This window comes from Vipera berus, assembly GCF_964194415.1.
Source record: "Vipera berus genome assembly, chromosome: 12".
NCBI lineage: Eukaryota > Metazoa > Chordata > Lepidosauria > Squamata > Viperidae > Vipera > Vipera berus.
In genome coordinates, this window is record NC_138215.1 from 9,890,525 (window position 1) to 9,910,637 (window position 20,113).

Below are 20,113 nucleotides of genomic sequence, written 5' to 3' on the forward strand. Positions count from 1 at the left end.
AGGAAGGTGGTGCAGAGAGTGGTGAGGACAGCAGAAAAGGTTATTGGCAGTTCACTCCCTTCTCTCCAGGACACGGCACATAAGTGATGCTTGAGCAGGGTCCGCAGGATTGTCTGGGATGCTACACATCCTCTTCACAACCTGTTTTCCTTGTTACCTTCCAGGAGGAGGGGGCTTTGTGGTATCCGAAGCAGAACATCCAGATTCAGCCACAGTTTTGTTCCACATAACATCAACCTCCTCTTTCCATTATGTATTCAAAATGGACAGTGATTAATATATATATATATATATTTGCAATAGTGGCAAATATCTGTAGCTCGGGTATAGGATGAAGGCAAAGGTTTGTTCTCCGAGCTTGTGGGATGCTTTCCAAACATTTCGTTACCAGGCTAGGAAACTTCTTCAGCAGAGGTAGGCAACCTTGGCTCTTTTATGACTCATGGACTTCAACTCCCAGAATTCTGGGAGTTGAAGTCCATGAGTCCTAAAAGAGCCAAGGTTGCCTACTCCTGGGAACCAAAGAACCCACAAGAACAAACCTTCACTCTCATGTATATATGTATGGCTATGTGTGTATATACCGTATGTATATGTATGTGTGTGTGTGTATACACATATACATGTGCATATAGCATGTGTATATATGTGTGTTATGTATGTGTACGGGTAGATATAATTTCTTTTGAGTGTAGGCAACAGAATTTTATTTTTAATGTGTGCCAGTTATCTTTATTGTCTTGTTTTGTCTTATCATCTTATCTCTTATGTTATGCTTCACAAATGTTTTATTGTGTTGACCGAAGTTTAGAGACTTTGGTTTTTTTTTCTGGATATAGACCTGTTTGTAAAATTCAGAAGGCTTCTAAATAGAATAATTCAATAAGATATGACTGTATATTAATGATGTAAAAATAGATCACATTTTGTGTTGCATGCTCTAAGGGCAGCATTCAGAAATTCACAAGTAAAGCAGAAAGGTGATCTGATGCTTCCCAACAGCTAAGGCTGTAAATCAGGGAGTAGAAGTAAATCAGAAGTAAATCAGGTGGTAGAAACTATAATCCATAGCCATTGGCAGTCCTCCTTGACATGAGTCTGTTAAGCCCCCTTAATTCTATCTGAACTGGTGGCAGAGTATTATGTAACTCTGAATAAGAGTGAATAAAAGCAGAGAGCCAGTTTGGAATATTGATTAAGAGATCAAGCTCAAAACCAGGAGACTGTGAATTCTAGTCCCACCTTATGCATGAAAGCCAGCTGGGTGACTTAGCACTCTCTCTCTCTCTCTCTCTCTCTCTCTCTCTCTCTCTCTCTCTCTCTCTCTCTCTCTCTCTCTCTCTCCCCAATTCATCTCTTAGGATTGTTGTGCTGATAAAAATATAATTTTTATTATTATTATAATTATTATAAAAATATGACAGATGGAATTAAAAAACAAAACAAAACAGCCAAGTCTTTCAGACCATTTTCCCCCAAAAAACATTTCCAAATTAGAAGCAAAGAAAGTTGGGTTTTTGTCCCATGCTTTGTTAAGACTGACTGAAATGTCACAAAACAGTGGGAGGGTTTTTAAATTGTCCGGCTTTTTTCATTAGGATGTCTGCCAAAACCGAGCAGAGACAGCATGAAAGAAAATCTGCTGTTTTAACCCCAGTGTTTGCTTTCAGTCCCGGCCTTAATGTCAGACAGTAGATAGAATGGTATATGAGGGGGATCTGGGGGGCGGGGGGGGGGACAAGGAGACGAGATGCTACCTAGGAGACAATCAGAGAAGAGAAGCAGGAGCCTTGCTTAATGTCCTAAACTTAGGAAGGACCAGGCCTAATGGATCAAGCAGTTCAGGTATCCTCAGGAAGTTTGTCCTCTCAGACCTGCAAGATTTTCTTAATGTAGCCTTACCATAACGTAGAAATTAGCTCATCCAGTATGTGTTTCCTGTCTAATTTACTTGGGAGGGCTGCCATCAACCTTGTGACATCCAGATGTTTTGGACTACATATTCTATAGTCCCTGGGCACAGTGATCTGGGTTTGTGGAGGGGCCAGAGAGAAGGACTTTGCAGGACAGGACATAGAGGCGCTAGCTACCAAGGCCACAGACAAATAAAACAGCCTGGGCTAGGAAACTACATGTGGTCCTCAATTTACAACCACGACTGAGCTCAACATTTCCACTGCTAGTTGTTAAGTAAGTTTTGCCCCATTTTTACGACCTTTTTTGGCCACAGTTGTTAAGTGAAGCACTGCAGTTATTAATGAAACAGGAGGTTGTTAAACAAATCTGGCTCTTCCCGTTGCTTGTCGGAATCCAGCTGGGGAAGTTACAAAAGGTGATCACATTTCAGCTGTCATAAATACATGCCAGAGTCTGAGTTTTGATCATGTGACTGAGGGGTGGGTGGGGTGGGATGCTGCAACAGTCACGTGACAATTGGTCGACTTTTTCAATGCCGTTGTGAACTTTGAAACAGTCACTAAATGAAGGTTTGCAAGTTGAGGAATTTGACGAAATCTCTCAGACTTCTTCCTAGTTAACCCAAAGTTACAGGGAAGGAGGGAGAAGCACCTTCAGATTTGCAAAGTTCTGTAACTTACAGCTTTTCAATGAAAATATTACTGACCTACACGGCATTACTCTCCGAGAGTCTAGTTTTCTACAAAGGGCTGACAGTTTGGGATTTGAAGAATCAATAGTTATGGAGCAACCGTTCTGTCCATCCCATGACAGAGGTTGGAGGAGAGCGGGTAAATGAGCAGGATTAAATGTCAGTCTACAATATTTAGGTTAGGCATTAAAAACGGAGAGGAAAAAGTCACACCACTTCGAAATGCTCTGATGATAGGAAATCCAGCTGTTACCGTATGTCGCCAGATGTCAGAGGCGCCCACAACTTCCTTATTAGGCAGAGAACAGGAAATTAAAAAAAGAAAAAGTTCTAAAGCTGCTTTAAGTGAGATGATATTTTTTTGGTGGGGGAGAGGTGAACAATTGAAAGTGACATCATAAAACTAAAACAGAGATGGGCCGGGATGAGGCTTGCGACATTATGATGGTGAGGAGGAGACGAATCCTGCCCTCAACCAAAGCAGAGCCGGTCACAAAATACAGAGTTAGAATCAAATAACTCAGCAACCAGGGATTTATTTCAGTACCACATCAGTCAGCATTTTTTTTTCTTTCCAATAATTATTCGTAGCTATCCTACTTTTCAAAGTATAATTACGTTTTGTGGTGAGGGCAAGGAAAAAAAAAAGTATTCTTCCCTTGGCTTCCAACGTAAAAGCAATTAGTCTTCATTTACTGCCAATGTTCCTGTCAATTTTAATCTGATTCTTGTGGGCATTCCTGCCTCACTGGCATAGCTGCTGTACTCAGCTCACCGAGCAATCAACCCCACCAAATTTTACTTGCCTTGTGCTGAACAAGATTCCTAATTTGTTTCCCTGAACAGCCGAAAGAAAAGCTGAAGCTTAGCATGAAAGATGCAACTTCCATTATAGCGACTTAGCTCCTTTATGGAAGTATGAGCTCAGTCAACTGCCTCAAATGGCTCTGGAGGGGATTCTGTCTTTGGAAAAAGACTGAATTATATGGAAAAGCTATATTATGGGACAAATCTTTATCTCCTGTGTCAGCCTATCCTAAAGGCCATCGACAGGCAGTAGTCACACCGGTGACAGCTCATATTTGTGTAAATTTTTTAAATTGCTAACAAAGAATTAAGGGAGACTGGGTGATCTGCTTCTTGCAAGGATAGGGACCGCTATGATGGATAATAATAATAATAACAGTTTATATGACTTGTAGACTCTGCAATTGCTAAAACATTTAGGAATAAAAAAAGTCACACAAAATCCAGCTGTTTCTTTGCAGCTGCACAGGAGATTAGATCTTCCGAAGATATTTTTTTTTAAACTCTTGTACAACGGGAATTTAACTGACCTTCAAAAATAAATGTGAACTTGAAAGAAAAGCATATTGGTTGTCCAGTCCTAGCTCTATAACGAATCAGTGTGCCTGGCTGAGGAATTCTGGGAATTGAAATCCCCAAGTCATAAAAGGGCCAAATTTTGAAGACCCTGGAGATAAATCGTTCCACACACTCCTGTTTCTTAAAGCTGCTCTCTCTTTCCCGTGTTATCAGAAATGATCGTGCATGCAATTTATTTCATGCTTCTGGAAGAAGAAGCGAGTTGGGCTTTTGGCAGCGTTTAAATCATGGCTTAGCTGGAGCCTGGTTCGCATCCTTCCATTTCCCATCTATAAAATACCAAATGTCTCCTATCACAGGACAGATGGAGGCATATGAAAAGAAGGTAGAGGTTAATTCCTCGAGTCCCCGGTGATCAACTAAAGGTGAGAACAGGGAGGGGGGGGGAGAAATATAATCCTATCTCCACTGTAACAACGCTGCACTTTAGCTCGGCTGTTTGACAATGGAAAGTCAATAAAATCCTTTCCAGCCCTGCTTCCAAATCTTTTCAAAGAATCTGAGCCCAAGAAAACAAACAACCTCATCCTTGCTGATCTAGTGCTTGTAGAAGGCTTCTCTTAGTCCCTTTATTGAAAAGGCCAGGCAGTTTAAAATAAATACACATTTCTTGCATCGAGAGCTTGTCTTAAGCGTTATTCAGACGCTCAAGCTCAGCCCTTTCCCCTGAAGGCTGAAAAATTGGAAAAAGTAGGGAGTTAAATTCGGTCCTTCCCTTCCTAATGCTCACCTCCCCTTGGAAATCTACGTCCAGTTTTGGTCACCATGCTACAGAAAAGATGTTGAGACTCCAGAAACAGTGTAGAGAAGGGCAACACAAATGATGAGGAAGCTGGAGGCTAAAACGTATGATGAATCATTGCAGGAACTGGGTATATCTAGTCCAGTGAAGAGAAGGACTAGTGGCGGCATGATAGCAATCTTCCAATCTTTGAGGGGCTGTCATAGAGAGGAGGGTGGTGGAGGTCAACCTATTCTCCAAAGCACCCAAGGCAGGACAAGAGCTAATGGATGGAAACGTATCAAAGAGAGATTCAACCTAGAACTAAGGAGAAACCACCTGACAGTGAGAACAATTAATCGGTGGAATGACTTGTCTCCAGAAGTTGTAGGATGCCATCACTGGAGGTTCTTAATCAAAAATGACACAGGCTCTCCTGTTTTGAGCATGCGGTTGGACTAGAAGATCCTTCCAACTCTTGTTATTCTGTTATTGTTTGTCTTGTCTTCTACCATCAATACTCACAACAAACTCTTTGATCTTCCTTCTACATGGGATCTGACTCATCAGTTCTCAGCTGGCTTGGATAATAACATCCCCTATTTCACCACCTCTCCATCAGTAAAAACATGCTTCTTCATCAAAAATACAACTCTGTTTCAAAATTCTTCAGATCAGCTTCAGGGAACTCCTTCCCAACAGCTTTCCACTGACTCAACAGGTCAGGCCCCAGCTCACCAGAGATGGCCAAGAGAAGCAAAGCCAAGTATCAAAAACATTTGAGGAAATTTTCTTACAACATACCTAGTGCTAGACATCTACTTGCCACGTTCATCTATTCTGCATGACACAATACGTTCCATTTAGAACATTATCAGGGGCAGAAACATTTGCTTCTATCATGTGCAGGGGGTCCTCAACTTACAACAGTCCATTTAGTCACCATTCAAAGTTACAATGGCACTGAAAATAGTAGTGACTTAGGACCATTTTTCACAGTTATCACCTTTGTAGCATCCCCTTCAGATGCTTGGCCTCTGGTTCATATTTATGACCGTTGCTGTGTCCCAAGGTCATGTGATCCCCTTTTACAACCTTTTGATGAGTCAAGCCAGATTTACCTAACCACTGGGTAACTAACTTATTAGCTGCAGTGATTCACTTAACAACTGTGGCAAGAAAGGTCGTAAAATGGAGCAAAACTCACTTGAACAAATGTCTCACTTAACAACAGAAATTTTGGGCTCATTGTGGTCGTAGGTCGAGGACTACCTGTATAATCAGTCAACCCAATAAATTATCTCGTAGGACTTGCTGGTAAGCTGATTGTGGAGATCCCTTTTTGTTTTACTTTTTTTTTATTTTGTATTCTGCATTTCCTGGCTTGTTATATTTTTTATTTTATCAAGTTGGTTTTTGGTGTAAGCTGCCTAGAGTTATTGGAAACTTAGCGGCAATGTAATATAATGTCATGTCATGTCAATTGTGTTTTACTGAGTTGGGATAAAATGCAAGTAACATGTCTCAATGCTTCTTTCAAAAAAAAAGCTTGTAGGATGGATTGGACAGCAGCAATGCTGGTTTTCTGTCTGCAAAGGTGAACTGTGAGCTATCATGGAACATTAACACCAGTTGAGTGTGACTTTTACAGGAATGAAACCACAAAATCCATGGTTGCACAAACCTTTTTGGCCACAAGTTGCGTCTGCATCTCTGGAATGTATCAGGAGCTACACTTGAGGGAGGTAAGTGACTATGTTTAATTTACTGCAAACTGTTACTGACCAAGAATGGCTCCAGAAAGTCTTCCATGGCTCTTAACCATCAATCGTGTGTCTAATGTCATAGTTAGGGTAGCAAATTTTGGTCTGCAAAAGTCCAAGCACCAGGCAGCAGCAAGGATGTACCAAAGAAATCTGGGCTTCCATCTACAATCGTTGGGATTTCTGCAGACTTTCTCTGGTAGCTAAAGTCATTACAGATCTTGGGGAGCTTTGCAACTTTAGCTCATTTTAATTAGACATGAAAATCACCTGCATTTTATCCCAACTCATTAAAACACAATTGACATGACATGACATTGCTGCTAAGTTTCCAATAACTCTTGCCAGCTTACAACCCAAACCCAACTTGATAAAATTAAAAATATAGCAAAAAAACAGAGAGAAACAAAAAGCGATCTCCACAATCAGCTCACCAGCAAGTCCTATAAAACGGACCGTTTTACGTCGAGGATTACCTCTATTGGGGAAAACCATTTCATTGTAGCTTGTTGGAAAAAGACACAGAGAATTGCGACTGAGACTGAAATGCCATGTGCTACAAACAATTTGACTTAAAGAGAAGCTTTAATGGAATTGCAACAACGCAGTAGCCTTAGTTTTATTCAAATGCATTTTATTTTTGCAACAACATGCCCAAGTTTTAAACATTTCGCACTGTGCTTAGATACAGTTTTTTTTTGTTTGTTTTTCTCTCACAGTTTCGGTCCCACTCCTGAAAAAAATGGAATACATTTCGGAGCATCAAAAACCATAGCTTTTCCAATTATTCTTTAAAACGACAGACAGACAATTTAGCAAATTAAAAGAGGAGATGTTAGAAGAATCTTTGGAGGAACGTTTACTGCAGAGTAGGAAGGTGTAAGCAATCTTAAAAAAGTAAGAAAAGGCAAATACATTTTAAGGATACATAAATATTAATGACTAGTAGTTATTCAAAATAAAAAGACAGGAACCTAAAAAAAAAGGATGTTAAATAAATTAAAGCCCTACACAATACCGAAAGCAAAAAAAAAAAAATTAAGCAAAGGAAATGTAGGAAATTGTTCCCAACCAAAATACTGTTAACTGATGGGGGAAATAAATATTTTTCCCCCAACACATTTAACTTGGAGTGTTTTGGATTTACAATTGTTGATTCTTCTGGCACAGAATTGCCCTTCTTCTCTATTAACTAAAGCTTTGTTCTTCGTTATCAAGATGGTTTTAACAAAAACCTTACTTAGAAGATAGAACCTGATATGGATTTTTTTTTTTTTAAAAAAAGTCAGCTCTAGACCCAGGCAAGAAAAAAATGTACATTTTTTAATCTCCTCTTTCTTCTTCTTCTTCTTCTAGACAACAGTGTATATAAACAACATTGTGCTCATTTTCCGCATCTGCTTTGGTTGCTTGACAACATTTTGAGCAAGAAAGACATTTTAAGGCTAAAATAGGCAACCAAATGAAACATTCTGGAAGGCAAATTAGTCAACAAGTGGGACTATGGATATACACTCCCATACATACATGCACACACTCTCACAAACACACATACACACTTCTGCAGATGGGGGGAAAAATAGGTGAACCATTTATGCCAACTTGCATTTAATTGCCACTGGAACAGCCCAGGCAAATGAGCAGTGGAAAGTACCGTGTGTAGAAATTCTGAGCTTCCTTCTCCTTTATTAATGTATTTGGTCCATTTATCAGTCAACAAAAAAAGATACTTATTTCAAGTTGTCAAAACCAGGCAAGTCCTAATATTTAGCCCCAGTAATTATTATTTTATTTTCCCCAAAGGCAAAGTTTGATCACAGTTTTGTTCGCTGGAAAAGTCCTTGTAAGAAAACGATGATTTCTAAAATATACCCTTGTGTGGTCATCTTAAAAAAAATCAACTATCAAAACATTTTCCCCAAAGGAAAAAAATAAATTAGGGTAAATTTTTAAAAAAATGCAATACAGTGTCTTTATTAAGCTGTCCTCAAAGAACCATTAGCAACTGTGTTCTTCCCAAAATTTGGTTCGTGTTTTTGAAGCCACAGTTCAGCTAGTTGCTGCGCAGAACCGTACGTCGATGCTTTGGACCCCAAACACATTTTATATTGTTTTGGATCAAGGTTAGGGTCACAAAAGACCGGGTGGTGTACATGGACTACGCCAACCTCTTGGCTCCTGAACGTCTTGAGACCAGCTTGAATCACCTTGTTGAACAAGTCCACATCCTCAAGACCCCAGCCCTGAATAGAAACATCAAACCCCCCTGCCCGAATTAAATCCTCCTTGTAAATGCAGGCTATTCCAAAACCGTAGTTCCTCCAGAAACCAGTTTTCTGTGTAAAAGCATAGTGATTCTCGCTTGGAACTTTCCCACTGTAGACAATCTTTGGATCAAACTGGCTAAAGATGATTGGAAAATAAATCTGTTGCCCTAAAATTGTGTTGGTTCTACACCGTTGGAGGAACTCTGCAGTGAAAACCAAGTCAACATCACAGAAGAAGAGCAGAGACCTATTGTTAAACTGAGAAGACCCTACTTCAAGGGCCAGAGCTCGGGAAAAATCTCCAGAAACGGGTAAAATCTGCATGTCGGCCTTGGGGTACTTCATACGATACTCTCTCATCAGTTCCACCTGCCGTGCCTTATCAGGATTCGAGTTGGAGTTGAATAGCAAAACAACCAACTTGACATTCTGGTTAGGAATAAGGCAAGTCTTTTCAAAGTTGGCCATGAAGTGCACAAACATATCGAAGCGTCCAGAAAGAGGAATTAAGATGTTGATCTTTTGGTCTTTAGATTCCGTTTTCTCAGATCTGGACTTGCTTAGCTGGAACGGGACAAACATCTTAAGAGAATTGGAGAGGAAAGACAAGGACCCTGAATCCTGGTTGATTTTACTGGCCAGGTCTTTGGCATCCATTGCATCATGTTCCCTAAACTGGACTTTGCTGAAGGTCTGTTGCAGGTAGGCGTGTCGCCGAACGGGGACAGTCATTTTCTTACCCTTGTGCTTTTTGTACAAAAGTAGCAAGTCAAGGACGTACTCGGCCCCGTACATGGGACTGACTCTTCGATAACCGTACTGTATCTCCTTAAAGTCGATGATCCGTCCCCTAGTCTTGGCGTTTGCGTTGATCATCTCCATGACTTGCATCACAACATCGTCCAAGGCCTGTCGCTGGGAGGAGTCCATGCCTCGGCGAGGTGGCTGCCCGTCTACCATGGAATACAGGTACTTCCCTGTCAGGAATTCCCACTCCAAAACCTCCTCACGCTGTTGCGGTTGAAATCGCATGAAGGAAGGTGCAATTCCCAGCTGAAGGTCCTCCCGACTGACTTCGATATTGCTGTATTTGCTCATCAGGACAATCTCTCGGTGCAACTGAATAGTCCGGTAACGCAGCTCTGCTATTTTACGACTCAGCATGTAGCTGTGAAGCCGATACTGATATGGTGGACTTTTGTTTGGGTGCAAAGTGATGGCACGGTGGATCTTGCTATTGTGGAGGTCTCTGATGTAACCTTTTTTGTTCTGCTCATAGTTTTCATAGAAGAGCTGCTGCATCTAGGAAAGAAGAGAAGAAAGGGGAAGAGTATCATTACAGGGGTCCATGACCTGTTCCGCCTTGCATGTGGCTTAGGTAAAGAGAAGGGCTCTCTTGGGCCCAAGTTTAGTTAAGTCAGCAGCTTCTCTAAGGAATTAAGAGAGTTAAAAGTTTTAGACTGGGAGGGGAAGAAGAAAAATAAACAAAACTGAACATCTACCACAGACTGGAAATCAAGCTGGCCTGTTTTAGCAATAGGATCAGTACAGTATTTCCCCTTACATTGCATAAAAGGTTTATTGAGATTTGAAACGATTTCTGATGGAAAGGAAAGGAAAGGAAAGGAAAGGAAAGGAAAGGAAAGGAAAGGAAAGGAAAGGAAAGGAAAGGAAAGGAAAGGAAAGGAAAGGAAAGGAAAGGAAAGGAAAGGGAAGGAAAGGAAAGGGAAGGAAAGGGAAGGGAGAAAGAAAGAAAGAAAGAAAGAAAGAAAGAAAGAAAGAAAGAAAGAAAGAAAGAAAGAAAGAAAGAAAGAAAGAAAGAAAGAAAGAAAGAAAGAAAGAGGGCAGAACAAGCAAAGCAAATCTTTACTGCATTTAGAGATTTCAAGGCAGAAAATTCAAAGTTATCTGCACACAAACACCCACCTACCCACTACCACCTTCTCATCACTGTAATCCATTTCTTCCCCGTTTGGTACAGGATATAAAACTATATGGTGAACCTCCTAAAATAATGATTTTTTTTGGCCAATCATTCCTTCTTTTTTTTTTAAACGCACAAGCTGTCCTTCAAAATCAAATTTCCCCAAGGAGTCTTACATACTATTAAAAATTGCACAATCAAAGTTGACACAATGATTCAAATACCAACAAAGCCAGCATGTCAAAATATGGAATCGATTCAAATGAGAAATAAAAGTAAGAGCTGCAGACTAAGGAATAATAAATTATTTCGGTATAATTAAAAGAGCTAAAAAGTAAGAGAGCCAGCCTGGTATAGTTGTTAAAGCACCAGGCTAAAAACTGGGAGACTGTGAGTTCTAGTCTCAGCTCAGGCACCAAGCCAGCTGGATGACCTTGGGCCAGTCATTCTCTGTCAACCCTAGGAAGGAGGCAATGACAAACCATTTCTGAAATCTTGCCAAGAAAACCACAGAAACCTGTGTAGGTCAATATTTTGAGTCAATATTGACTCAAAAAAAATTAAGATAATGCTTTAAGTATGCATTGCAACAGAAGCTTTTAGTGTTCTCAAAAGATCTTCATCAAAATGAGTTGACTATCAGTAGGATAATTCTCTGGAAACAGAACAGAATGCAACCAGGAGTCAATACTGACTCTAAGACATAGACAAAAAGAAGAAGAAGAAAGAAAGAAATCAGGAAGTAAATAGATTGAATAACAATTGTCATGATTCCCCTAAGTGGAAACAAAATGATGTAACCTGGCAATGTAATTCCAATTTCCATTTTATGTTTTTCTATTTTACAAGAGAGCGTCAGTATTCTTTGCAAATTGACCATACTGTATCCTGTAATAACCAAGATTTTTTTTAAAAAAAATTTTTTTGAAGTATTTCATATATTTGGCATTTTAGAAAGGCTTGAATATTTTATTCACAAAAGTAATTTTTATAATTTAGTGATTTAATTTTACACGGCTAACCTTTTAGCCTTCTAAAAGTCCTTGCACTTGATTTCCTTTTTTTATCATTTGTTATACTGTGTATGCCAGGGGTCTTCAAACTTGGCCCTTTTATGATTTGTGGACTTCAACTCCCAGAATTCCTCAGCCAGCTTTGCTGGCTGAGGAATTCTGGGAGTTGAAGTCCACAAGTCATAAAAGGGCCAAGTTTGAAGACCCCTGGTGTATGCAGTCTCACGTGATTTAAAAACAACAACAACTAATCTGGGTCTGCTTAGGGCTCGGACAGGAGAGGACTAGGAAATCTCAGGGCTGTAGGCCAGTCTGTGAAGTTGAAAGAACTTCCTGAAAGAACGTGAGGGTGAGCCAGTGCTCTGTTGTTGCCAAAAAAGCCCTGGGAATACGTCCATGAGGTCACCTAAAAGCGAAGCCTAGCTTGGCACGTGTTTACTTTCAATACATGGATGGGACCAAGCTGGAGAAAAACTGCTCTGCAAGAGAAGGCGGAAGTTACCCGAAGGCAAGACAAGAAGTAAGGGATGGAAGCTTAACAAAGACCGATCTATCCTACAACTACGGGAGAAGTGGTCAAGCTAGTTTCCAAAGCACCAGAAGGCAGGACAAGAAACAATGGATGGAAATTAAACACGGAACCTAGAACTAAGAAGAAATTTCCTAACAGTGAGAAATAACCAGTCGAAATAACCAGGCTTTTAAACCGTGTTAATAAATCACCTGGTTTGCTTATTTATTTATTATTTTGTGTTAAGACAGAGATCAGGAACCAGATCCATTAACTTCTCTTTCCACCTTCAGGTTAGCAAAGAGAAGAAACTATAAACTCCAAAGCACCTTCGTTTTTAAACAAAATATGTTTGACTTTAAGGTTTTCTTTAATTTTACAAAGTTTTATCTCCCTTGGGCGTCTGATAATGTAAAACGTATTCAGGATGCCTTGGCTGAGATAAGCTTTCCCTTGCCAACCTTTTCTCTTAAAAAACAAACAAAACTTTTTTTTAAAAAAAAAACCTATGATATTCCACTGCTGTTCTCTGATGCCATTACTGAAAAGTGTCTATTCATGTAGGAGTCAGGCAGTCTAGGAGCTGAAGTCCATTCATAAGATAAGTCTTCAAGACATTTTCCAAGCTGTTCAAGCTGTATGGAACAATAGTCTATTACTTTAATAGTCTAACCTGAATAAGAACAAAGCTTGTGAGAAGCGTGGAACCGAGACAACTCCTTTAAAAAAAACACAGGCATGCAAACTTCGGGCTACTTTTGGAACTGATTAGCACATAGGAGGAATACAGTGCTACTCAAGGGTTTCGTGAGGCAGGAGGAACAGCAAAAACACTTTTGAGGACCAAACAGATTTTTCCCATAAGGACTAATGTAGTGAGTCACAAGGCAGCCCAATACCCACAAGTTTAAGTTTAAGTTTATTTGATTTCTATACCGCCCTTCTCCCGAGGGACTCAGGGCGGTTCACAGGGCATATATAAATAGCAGTACAAAAATTACCAAGCAAACAAGGATTACCGTGTACCAAGCAAACAAGGATTACCAGGACCAAAAAAAATTATGTAAAAATGCATCGAGTACCAAATTGCAGGTAGTCCTCGACTCGCAACAGTTCATTTGTTGGGGGCAATTAAGCTGACTTTGTAATAATGCCGCTTGGGGTGTGTGTGAAAGCCCTAATAAGCAGGCATATACATAGAATGAAGGCTACTGCTAAGTTTGTAAGCCGCCCTGAGTCTTCGGAGAAGGGCGGGATATAAATGGAATTAAAATAAAATAAATAAATAAAATTTACTGACGGTTCAAAGTTACAACCGCACTGGGAAAAGTGTCTTATGACTGTTTTTCACACTTACAGCCAATAAATCTTGATTTCATTTTGTTTTAATCAACCAGTGGAAGAGCTTACCCCCAGAAATCGTGGGCGCTCCATCACTGGAGGTTTTTAGGAAGAGACTAGACAGTCACTTGTCTGAGATGGTCTAGGTTCTCCTGCTTGGGGGTGGGGGGGGCTGAACTAGAAGGCCTCCAATGTCCCATTCTACTCTACTCTACTCTACTCTACTCTACTCTACTCTACTCTACTCTACTCTACTCTACTCTATATTCCATTCCATTCTATTCTAATCCACCCAGTTGATGCTCATCTCCTATATCATTTTGACGAGAACACTGTTAGAACTGCAAATCTGTTTTATCCTGAATTGTATTTTATACCGTTATGCATCCCCGAGGTCACACGATCAAAATTCAGGTGCTTGGCAACTGGCTCGTCTTTATGATGGTTGGAGGGCTTGAGGTTACGTGATCTCCTTTTGCGACAAGCAAAATCAGTGGGGAAGCCAGATTCACTTAACAACCGTGTTACTCAATTTTAACAACTGCACCGATTCACTTTAAGAACTGCAGCAAGAAAGATGGTAAGATGGGGCAGGATTCACTCGGCAGCAAAACTTGGGGGCTCAGTTGTGGTCATCAATTGTAGGCGAGTTTCAAAGCAGTTGGGTACCAAAGGAAAGAGGTACGTGACAAAACATCTTGTTTTCAGCTATCCCCTTTCCTTTTTAACCAACCAACCAACCATGAGCTTCTGTAACCTGTCTACCTGGATTCTGTGTTCCATCTCAGGTGACATATCAGTTGTGTGGTTGATTTAAATTGATAACTTATGGGCCTTTGGGGTCTTAGCAGGTTATTTAAATTAAGCCTAAAATCTGCCCTTCATGATGATTTTACCAGAATAACAATATATTAACCCTCTAGGAAAATGTTTTTAAGTGATGCTTTCTGGGAGAGAATTCTTCTACAGCAGCTTTCTCTCCCGGCGATAGAGGCAGAAGCTGTTTCTTTCAGAATGTGCCCGCATTCACATGCCATGTTCCGCTAAGGATCCACCGTTCTTAAACGTGCCATGGCTGTAGCTTATTTCTGCAATCGTAGCTTTCAGTCCAATTCCTATTTTATTTAGGGCATCGGTGTTCTCTGTTTGGTAGAATTGACCAACTGAGTTTTAGTAGGTGCTTGAATTTTTTAAGCTTAAATATTGATGGTCACTGTTTGAATTTGAGCCCCTCATTTTCTCTCCATCCATCAATCATTCATGGCTTTAAGATACCTGTGTTTCCCCTTGCTGTTCAACCAGCTGCTACCTGAGATGTCATTCAATAGAATCCAGGAGTCCAGCAGTTCATCTTGCTTTGGTGTGTGAGACCTTCTCAAGCCATTTGTCTTCCTATCCACTCCGCTTAAATTAAAATCAGAGCTACAAAATAACAGAATAACAGACATGGAAGGGACCTTAGAGGTCTTCTAGGCCAACCTCCTGCTCAAGCAGGAGACCCTATACCAGGGGTCCCCAAACCCTGGTTTATGGCACTGCAGCATGCCAGAAACTGGGACACAAACAAGCAAAGCCCTATCCGCGGGATGCAGGAAGCACATGAAACCGTGCCCCCTCCAGTCTGCAGAAAAACGTGTCTGCATGGAACCGGTTCCCAGTGCCCGAAAGGTTGGGGGCCTCTGCCCTATACAATTATGGACAAGCGGCTGTCCAGTCTCTTCTTAGAAATCTCCAGTGATGGAGCACCCACAACTTCTGGAGGCAAGCCATTCCACTGATTAATTGTTCTCACTGTCATGGAATTTCAAAATAACAGATTTAGAAGGGACCTTGGAGGTCTTCTGTTTCAACCCCCTGCACATGCAAGAGATCCTATACCAGTGATGGCGAACCTTTTAGAGACCGAGTGCCCAAACTGCAACCCAAAACCCACTTATGTATCGTCGGGTGTCAGGTGGGCATGGCCAATTGGATTGGTGTGCACCATTGGGTGGGTGTGGCCCATGTGTGTGTTGCCCATTGGGCGTGGCTGCAGTGGTAACAGCAGATTGGGTGGGACTATAAAGTTCAAAAAAGGGACGCAGTGGCTCAGTGGGTTAGGACGCTGAGCTTGTCGATCAGAAGGTCGGCAGTTTGGCGGGTCGAATCCTGAGTGCCGCGTAACAGAGTGAGCACCTGTTACTCGTCCCAGCTTCTGCCAACCTAGCAGTTCGAAAGCACGTAAAAATGCAAGTAGAAAAATAGGGACCACTCCGGTGGGAAGGTAACAGCGTTCCGTGTGCCTTTGGCGTCTAGTCATGCCGGCCACATGACCACGGAGACGTCCTCGGACAAGCGCTGGCTCTTCGGCTTTGAAACGGAGATGAGCACCGGCCCCTGGAGTCGGAAACGACTAGCACGCATGTGCGGGGGAACCTTTACCTTTATAAAGTTCAATCAATCAATTTCCAACTTTGCGAGGTCTTTTTTTTTCTCGTGAGAAGTTGAAATTGATTGATTGAACCATTTTTTTCCCCCTCACATGCAGCGTCGGTGGCCTAAAGTGAAAAGGTTTTATAAAGCCCCGCTGAAAGCCTAGGACTGGGGCAATGGCACGCGTGCCCACAGAGTGGGCTCTGCGTGCCACAGGTTTTCCACCACGGTCCTATACCAGGGGTAGGCAACCTCGGCTCTTTTATGACTCATGGACTTCAACTCCCAGAACTCCTGAGTCTCAGGAATTCTGGGAATTGAAGTCCATGAGTCATAAAAGAGCCGAGGTTGCCTACCCCTGTCCTATACCATTCCAAACAAATGGTTGTCAGTCTCTTCTTAAAAGCCTCCAGGGATGGAGCATCCACAACTTCTGAAGGCAAGATTGTTGGGGGCAATAAGCTTTGTAATAATGCCGCTTGGGGGGGGGGGAAGCCCTAATAAGCAGGCATATACATAGAATGAAGGCTATTGCTAAGCACATTGATTTGTGCTTTAAATTGTAAGCCGCCCTGAGTCTTCGGAGAAGGGCGGTATATAAATGGGATTTTTTTAAAAAATTATTTCTCTCTGTGGTACAGACTTTCTAAAAATTGTATTTATATTTTGCAAAAGGCAGAATAATACACTGTATACTCGAGTGATCAAACGACAGAAATGAACCTGCACTTTAAAAAAAGGATTGTACAGTTTTCTTAACCAGTGAATGAATCTTGATTTCATTTTGTTTTAAATTTAATCCGCCCAGTTGACACTCAGATCCTATATCCTTTTGATGACAGACTGTTCAAACTGGAAATCTGTTTTATCTTGAATTGTATTTTATACTATTAAGCAGTTATCCAGTGTTGGTGTCTTTCCATTTCTTTATGACATATCTTGGGACGGTTCTGATCATTACATTGCTCTGACAGCCTGAGTGGAAACCGTATATTTTAATAATTCAATTAAATTATTGTACCTGCTTGCTGTGCTTGCTTGTCTTCACCATATACCCCCTCTTTCAATACCTTTTGTTGCCACGGACCATGGCCACAGACCCCCAAGACTTAACTCAAGATTTAAATCATAACATTTCTTCAATCCTTTGTGGACCCCCCTGTGATGACATTGTGGACCGCCTAGGTTGAGAACCGCCGTCTTAAAAGATTTATAACTAGATGAAAATAATGATGTACCTACAGCCACAAACTATAAACAGGAGGTAGGAGGGAAAAAATCAAGTTATGCACAGTTGTCACTCCTTCTACTTGCCTGGAAGACATCAGTTGGGTGGTAGGCCAAGAAAATATACAGGGGAAATATTCATAGGTATCACTCTATGAAGCATTTGGATGGCATTGGTCACTATCCAAAATGCACATTTAACCACAAAGTAAAAATGCTTAATGAAATTGCTACATATATGCAGTCTGGAAATCTCAAGAGCTATAATTACGTTAGGGAAAACAGTACAATGCCGGCCTTCTTTAATAAATAAACCTATACTTTTCAATAAGGTTGGAAATCTTACTGAAGAAGGAGAGAGGGAATAAAAACAGTTTCTAATCTTCATGAAACCCATAATTAAGCTTAGAACATCTATGCCTAAAAATGCTCAGGCAAAACTTCATAGCATTGTCTTCTGCTTGCGTTCTATTATCTTCCCTCTCTTTTGATTCTGGAATTCAGAATATCCCAAAACAGGAAACAACTGTATTTTAATAGATTCCATAAAATCTTCTGCATTCAATTTATTGAGTGTTGATTACAGTAAACTGAAATGTGGCCAAATGAGTAATCCTCAAAACTAGCTACCTGTTGGGTTGAGGAGAGGGTGGAGACTTTGATATGCTGAAAGATAAGGATAGTTATTCAGAATGAAGGAGGTAGAAGGAACCTTTGGAGGTCTTCTTGTCCAATGTCTATGGAGATTCTCAGTCATCCAGGTCATGGTTGTCCCAAAGCTGTTTTTTTCAAGAGGCAACTGGACTTTCTTGTTTTTCTTTGAAGACGTTTCACTGCTCATGCAAGAAATTTCTTCAGCTCTAACTAGATGGTGGGGAATAGAAAGATTTATATTCCTTGCAGACAGCCGATCATTTGCACTCTTTTATATTAGAGAGAGGGACGCGGTGGCTCAGTGGGTTAGGACACTGAACTTGCCGATCAGAAGGTCGGCAGTTTGGCGGGTCGAATCCCGAGTGCCGCGTAACAGAGTGAGCGCCTGTTACTCGTCCCAGCTTCTGCCAACCTAGCAGTTCGAAAGCACGTAAAAATGCAAGTAGAAAAATAGGGACCACTACGGTGGGAAGGTAACAGCGTTCCGTGTGCCTTTGGCGTCTAGTCATGCCGGCCACATGACCACGGAGACGTCCTCGGACAAACGCTGGCTCTTTGGCTTTGAAATGGAGATGAGCACCGGCCCCTAGAGTCAGAAACTACTAGCACGCATGTGCGGGGGAACCTTTACCTTTTATATTAGAGAGTTGTTGAAGCCACCAAGCCAGAGCTGAAGAAGCTTCTTGGATGAGAAGTGAAACATCTTCGAAGAAAAGCGAAGTCCAGTTTCCTCTTGAAAAAGCACCTTTGGAACTTCTAGTCCAGCCTTCTGCTCAAGCAGGACAGCCTAGACCACTCCAGACAAATGGATGTCCAATCTTTTCTTAAAAACCTCCAGTGATGGAGCACCCAACTATGTAACATTTCCCATTGCTTTCGTTAGTGAGAAATGACATCACTGGAATCATTTTTATCCGACCACAAGCTCGATTTTGAAATGGAACACATGATCTTCAGAAAGGCAAGCAAATGAGCGCTACTCCAAAATGAAGTCCTGGTTAGTGTTGCCTACAGAATTGGCCAGAGGTTCTATAAGGAAATTAAGAGAAGATGACACACTTGTTGATTGCACAACTGAATTCTAAGAAGTCACTGATGGATAGGACTCCATATTAAGACATGCAGGATTACGGCACAGTCCCCTTGGAAAGAAGTCCTTTTTTAATGAACGGCAGCTGTCAACTGCTGAAGGAGATCATCGGGGCAGGGGGGGGATGTCAATCTGTGACCCTTCAAAAGCTGCTTTCTGGTTATCATCTGGCTTTGCACATGTGCAGTTTGGAAGATTTGAGGGCCTGATTTAAAAAAAAATATCCTGGCAAAGGCATTAGTTGCTTGACGGAGCAAGTCCTGAGAAGAAAAACCTCCAAGAAGAATAGACAAACAGGTGCCATCCAGATGTTTTGGTCTACAACTCTTGCTGAGGCTTATGGGAATTGAAGTTCTAATTTAGAGGAAATGCCACTTTGTGTTGGTATGCTAATACTGATGAAAAGCTACCGGTCAATAGAACAATTTTCACAACCCAAGAAAACTAAAAGAAAGAAAGAAAGAAAGAAAGAAAGAAAGAAAGAAAGAAAGAAAGAAAGAAAGAAAGAAAGAAAGAAAGAAAGAAAGAAAGAAAGAAAGAGGGGGGGGAGGGGAGTAAATATTGCCTTTCTATATTCAGTGAGATGTCTTCCTGAAATCCTAACATACTGAAAAGTATTCCTTCATGTAAAAAAAAAAGCCACAAATTTTTAGCTGAAAATAAAATCTCACTACATTCAGAATCGTTGAAATAAGAATCTAGAATTATAGGCTGAAATTCTACACACCAGCTGGATGTTGACACAGGGTAAATGATTAAAATGGAGCGAAATTTATTTTTCCTTTTGACTTTAAAATGTAGATAGGAGTTTATGTTATTAATATCGCAAAGAACAGGCAAAGGAAATATGCATATATGGAAAGCAACGTCCCAGCTACTAGAGTCACCTTGAACGATGAGATGGAAGACAAATTAATTTTATAGATTAGATGAGATAGATAGATAGATAGATAGATAGATAGATAGATAGATAGATAGATAGACAGACAGACAGACAGACAGACAGACAGACAGACAGATAGATAGATAGATAGACAGACAGACAGATAGAGGTAGAGATAGATAGATAGATAGATAGATAGATAGATAGATAGATAGATAGATAGATAGATAGATAGATAGATAGATAGATAGATAGATAGATAGATAGATAGATAGACAGAGGTAGAGATAGATAGATAGATAGATAGATAGAT

General features: G+C 40.8%; 1 protein-coding gene across 1 annotated transcript in view; it reads right to left on the bottom strand.

Moving 5' to 3' along the window:
- Positions 1-6,998: 6,998 nt before the first annotated feature.
- The window catches only part of CHSY1 (chondroitin sulfate synthase 1), a gene marked incomplete at its 5' end in the record, with an annotated part of 87,663 nt that continues 74,548 nt past the window's right edge, over positions 6,999-20,113 (bottom strand). Inside the window, one exon of the mRNA XM_081337522.1 lies at positions 6,999-10,047. Coding sequence (XP_081193648.1) covers positions 8,455-10,047 — 1,593 coding nt within the window. The 3' untranslated portion in view covers positions 6,999-8,454. The remainder of the gene's footprint in view (positions 10,048-20,113) is intronic.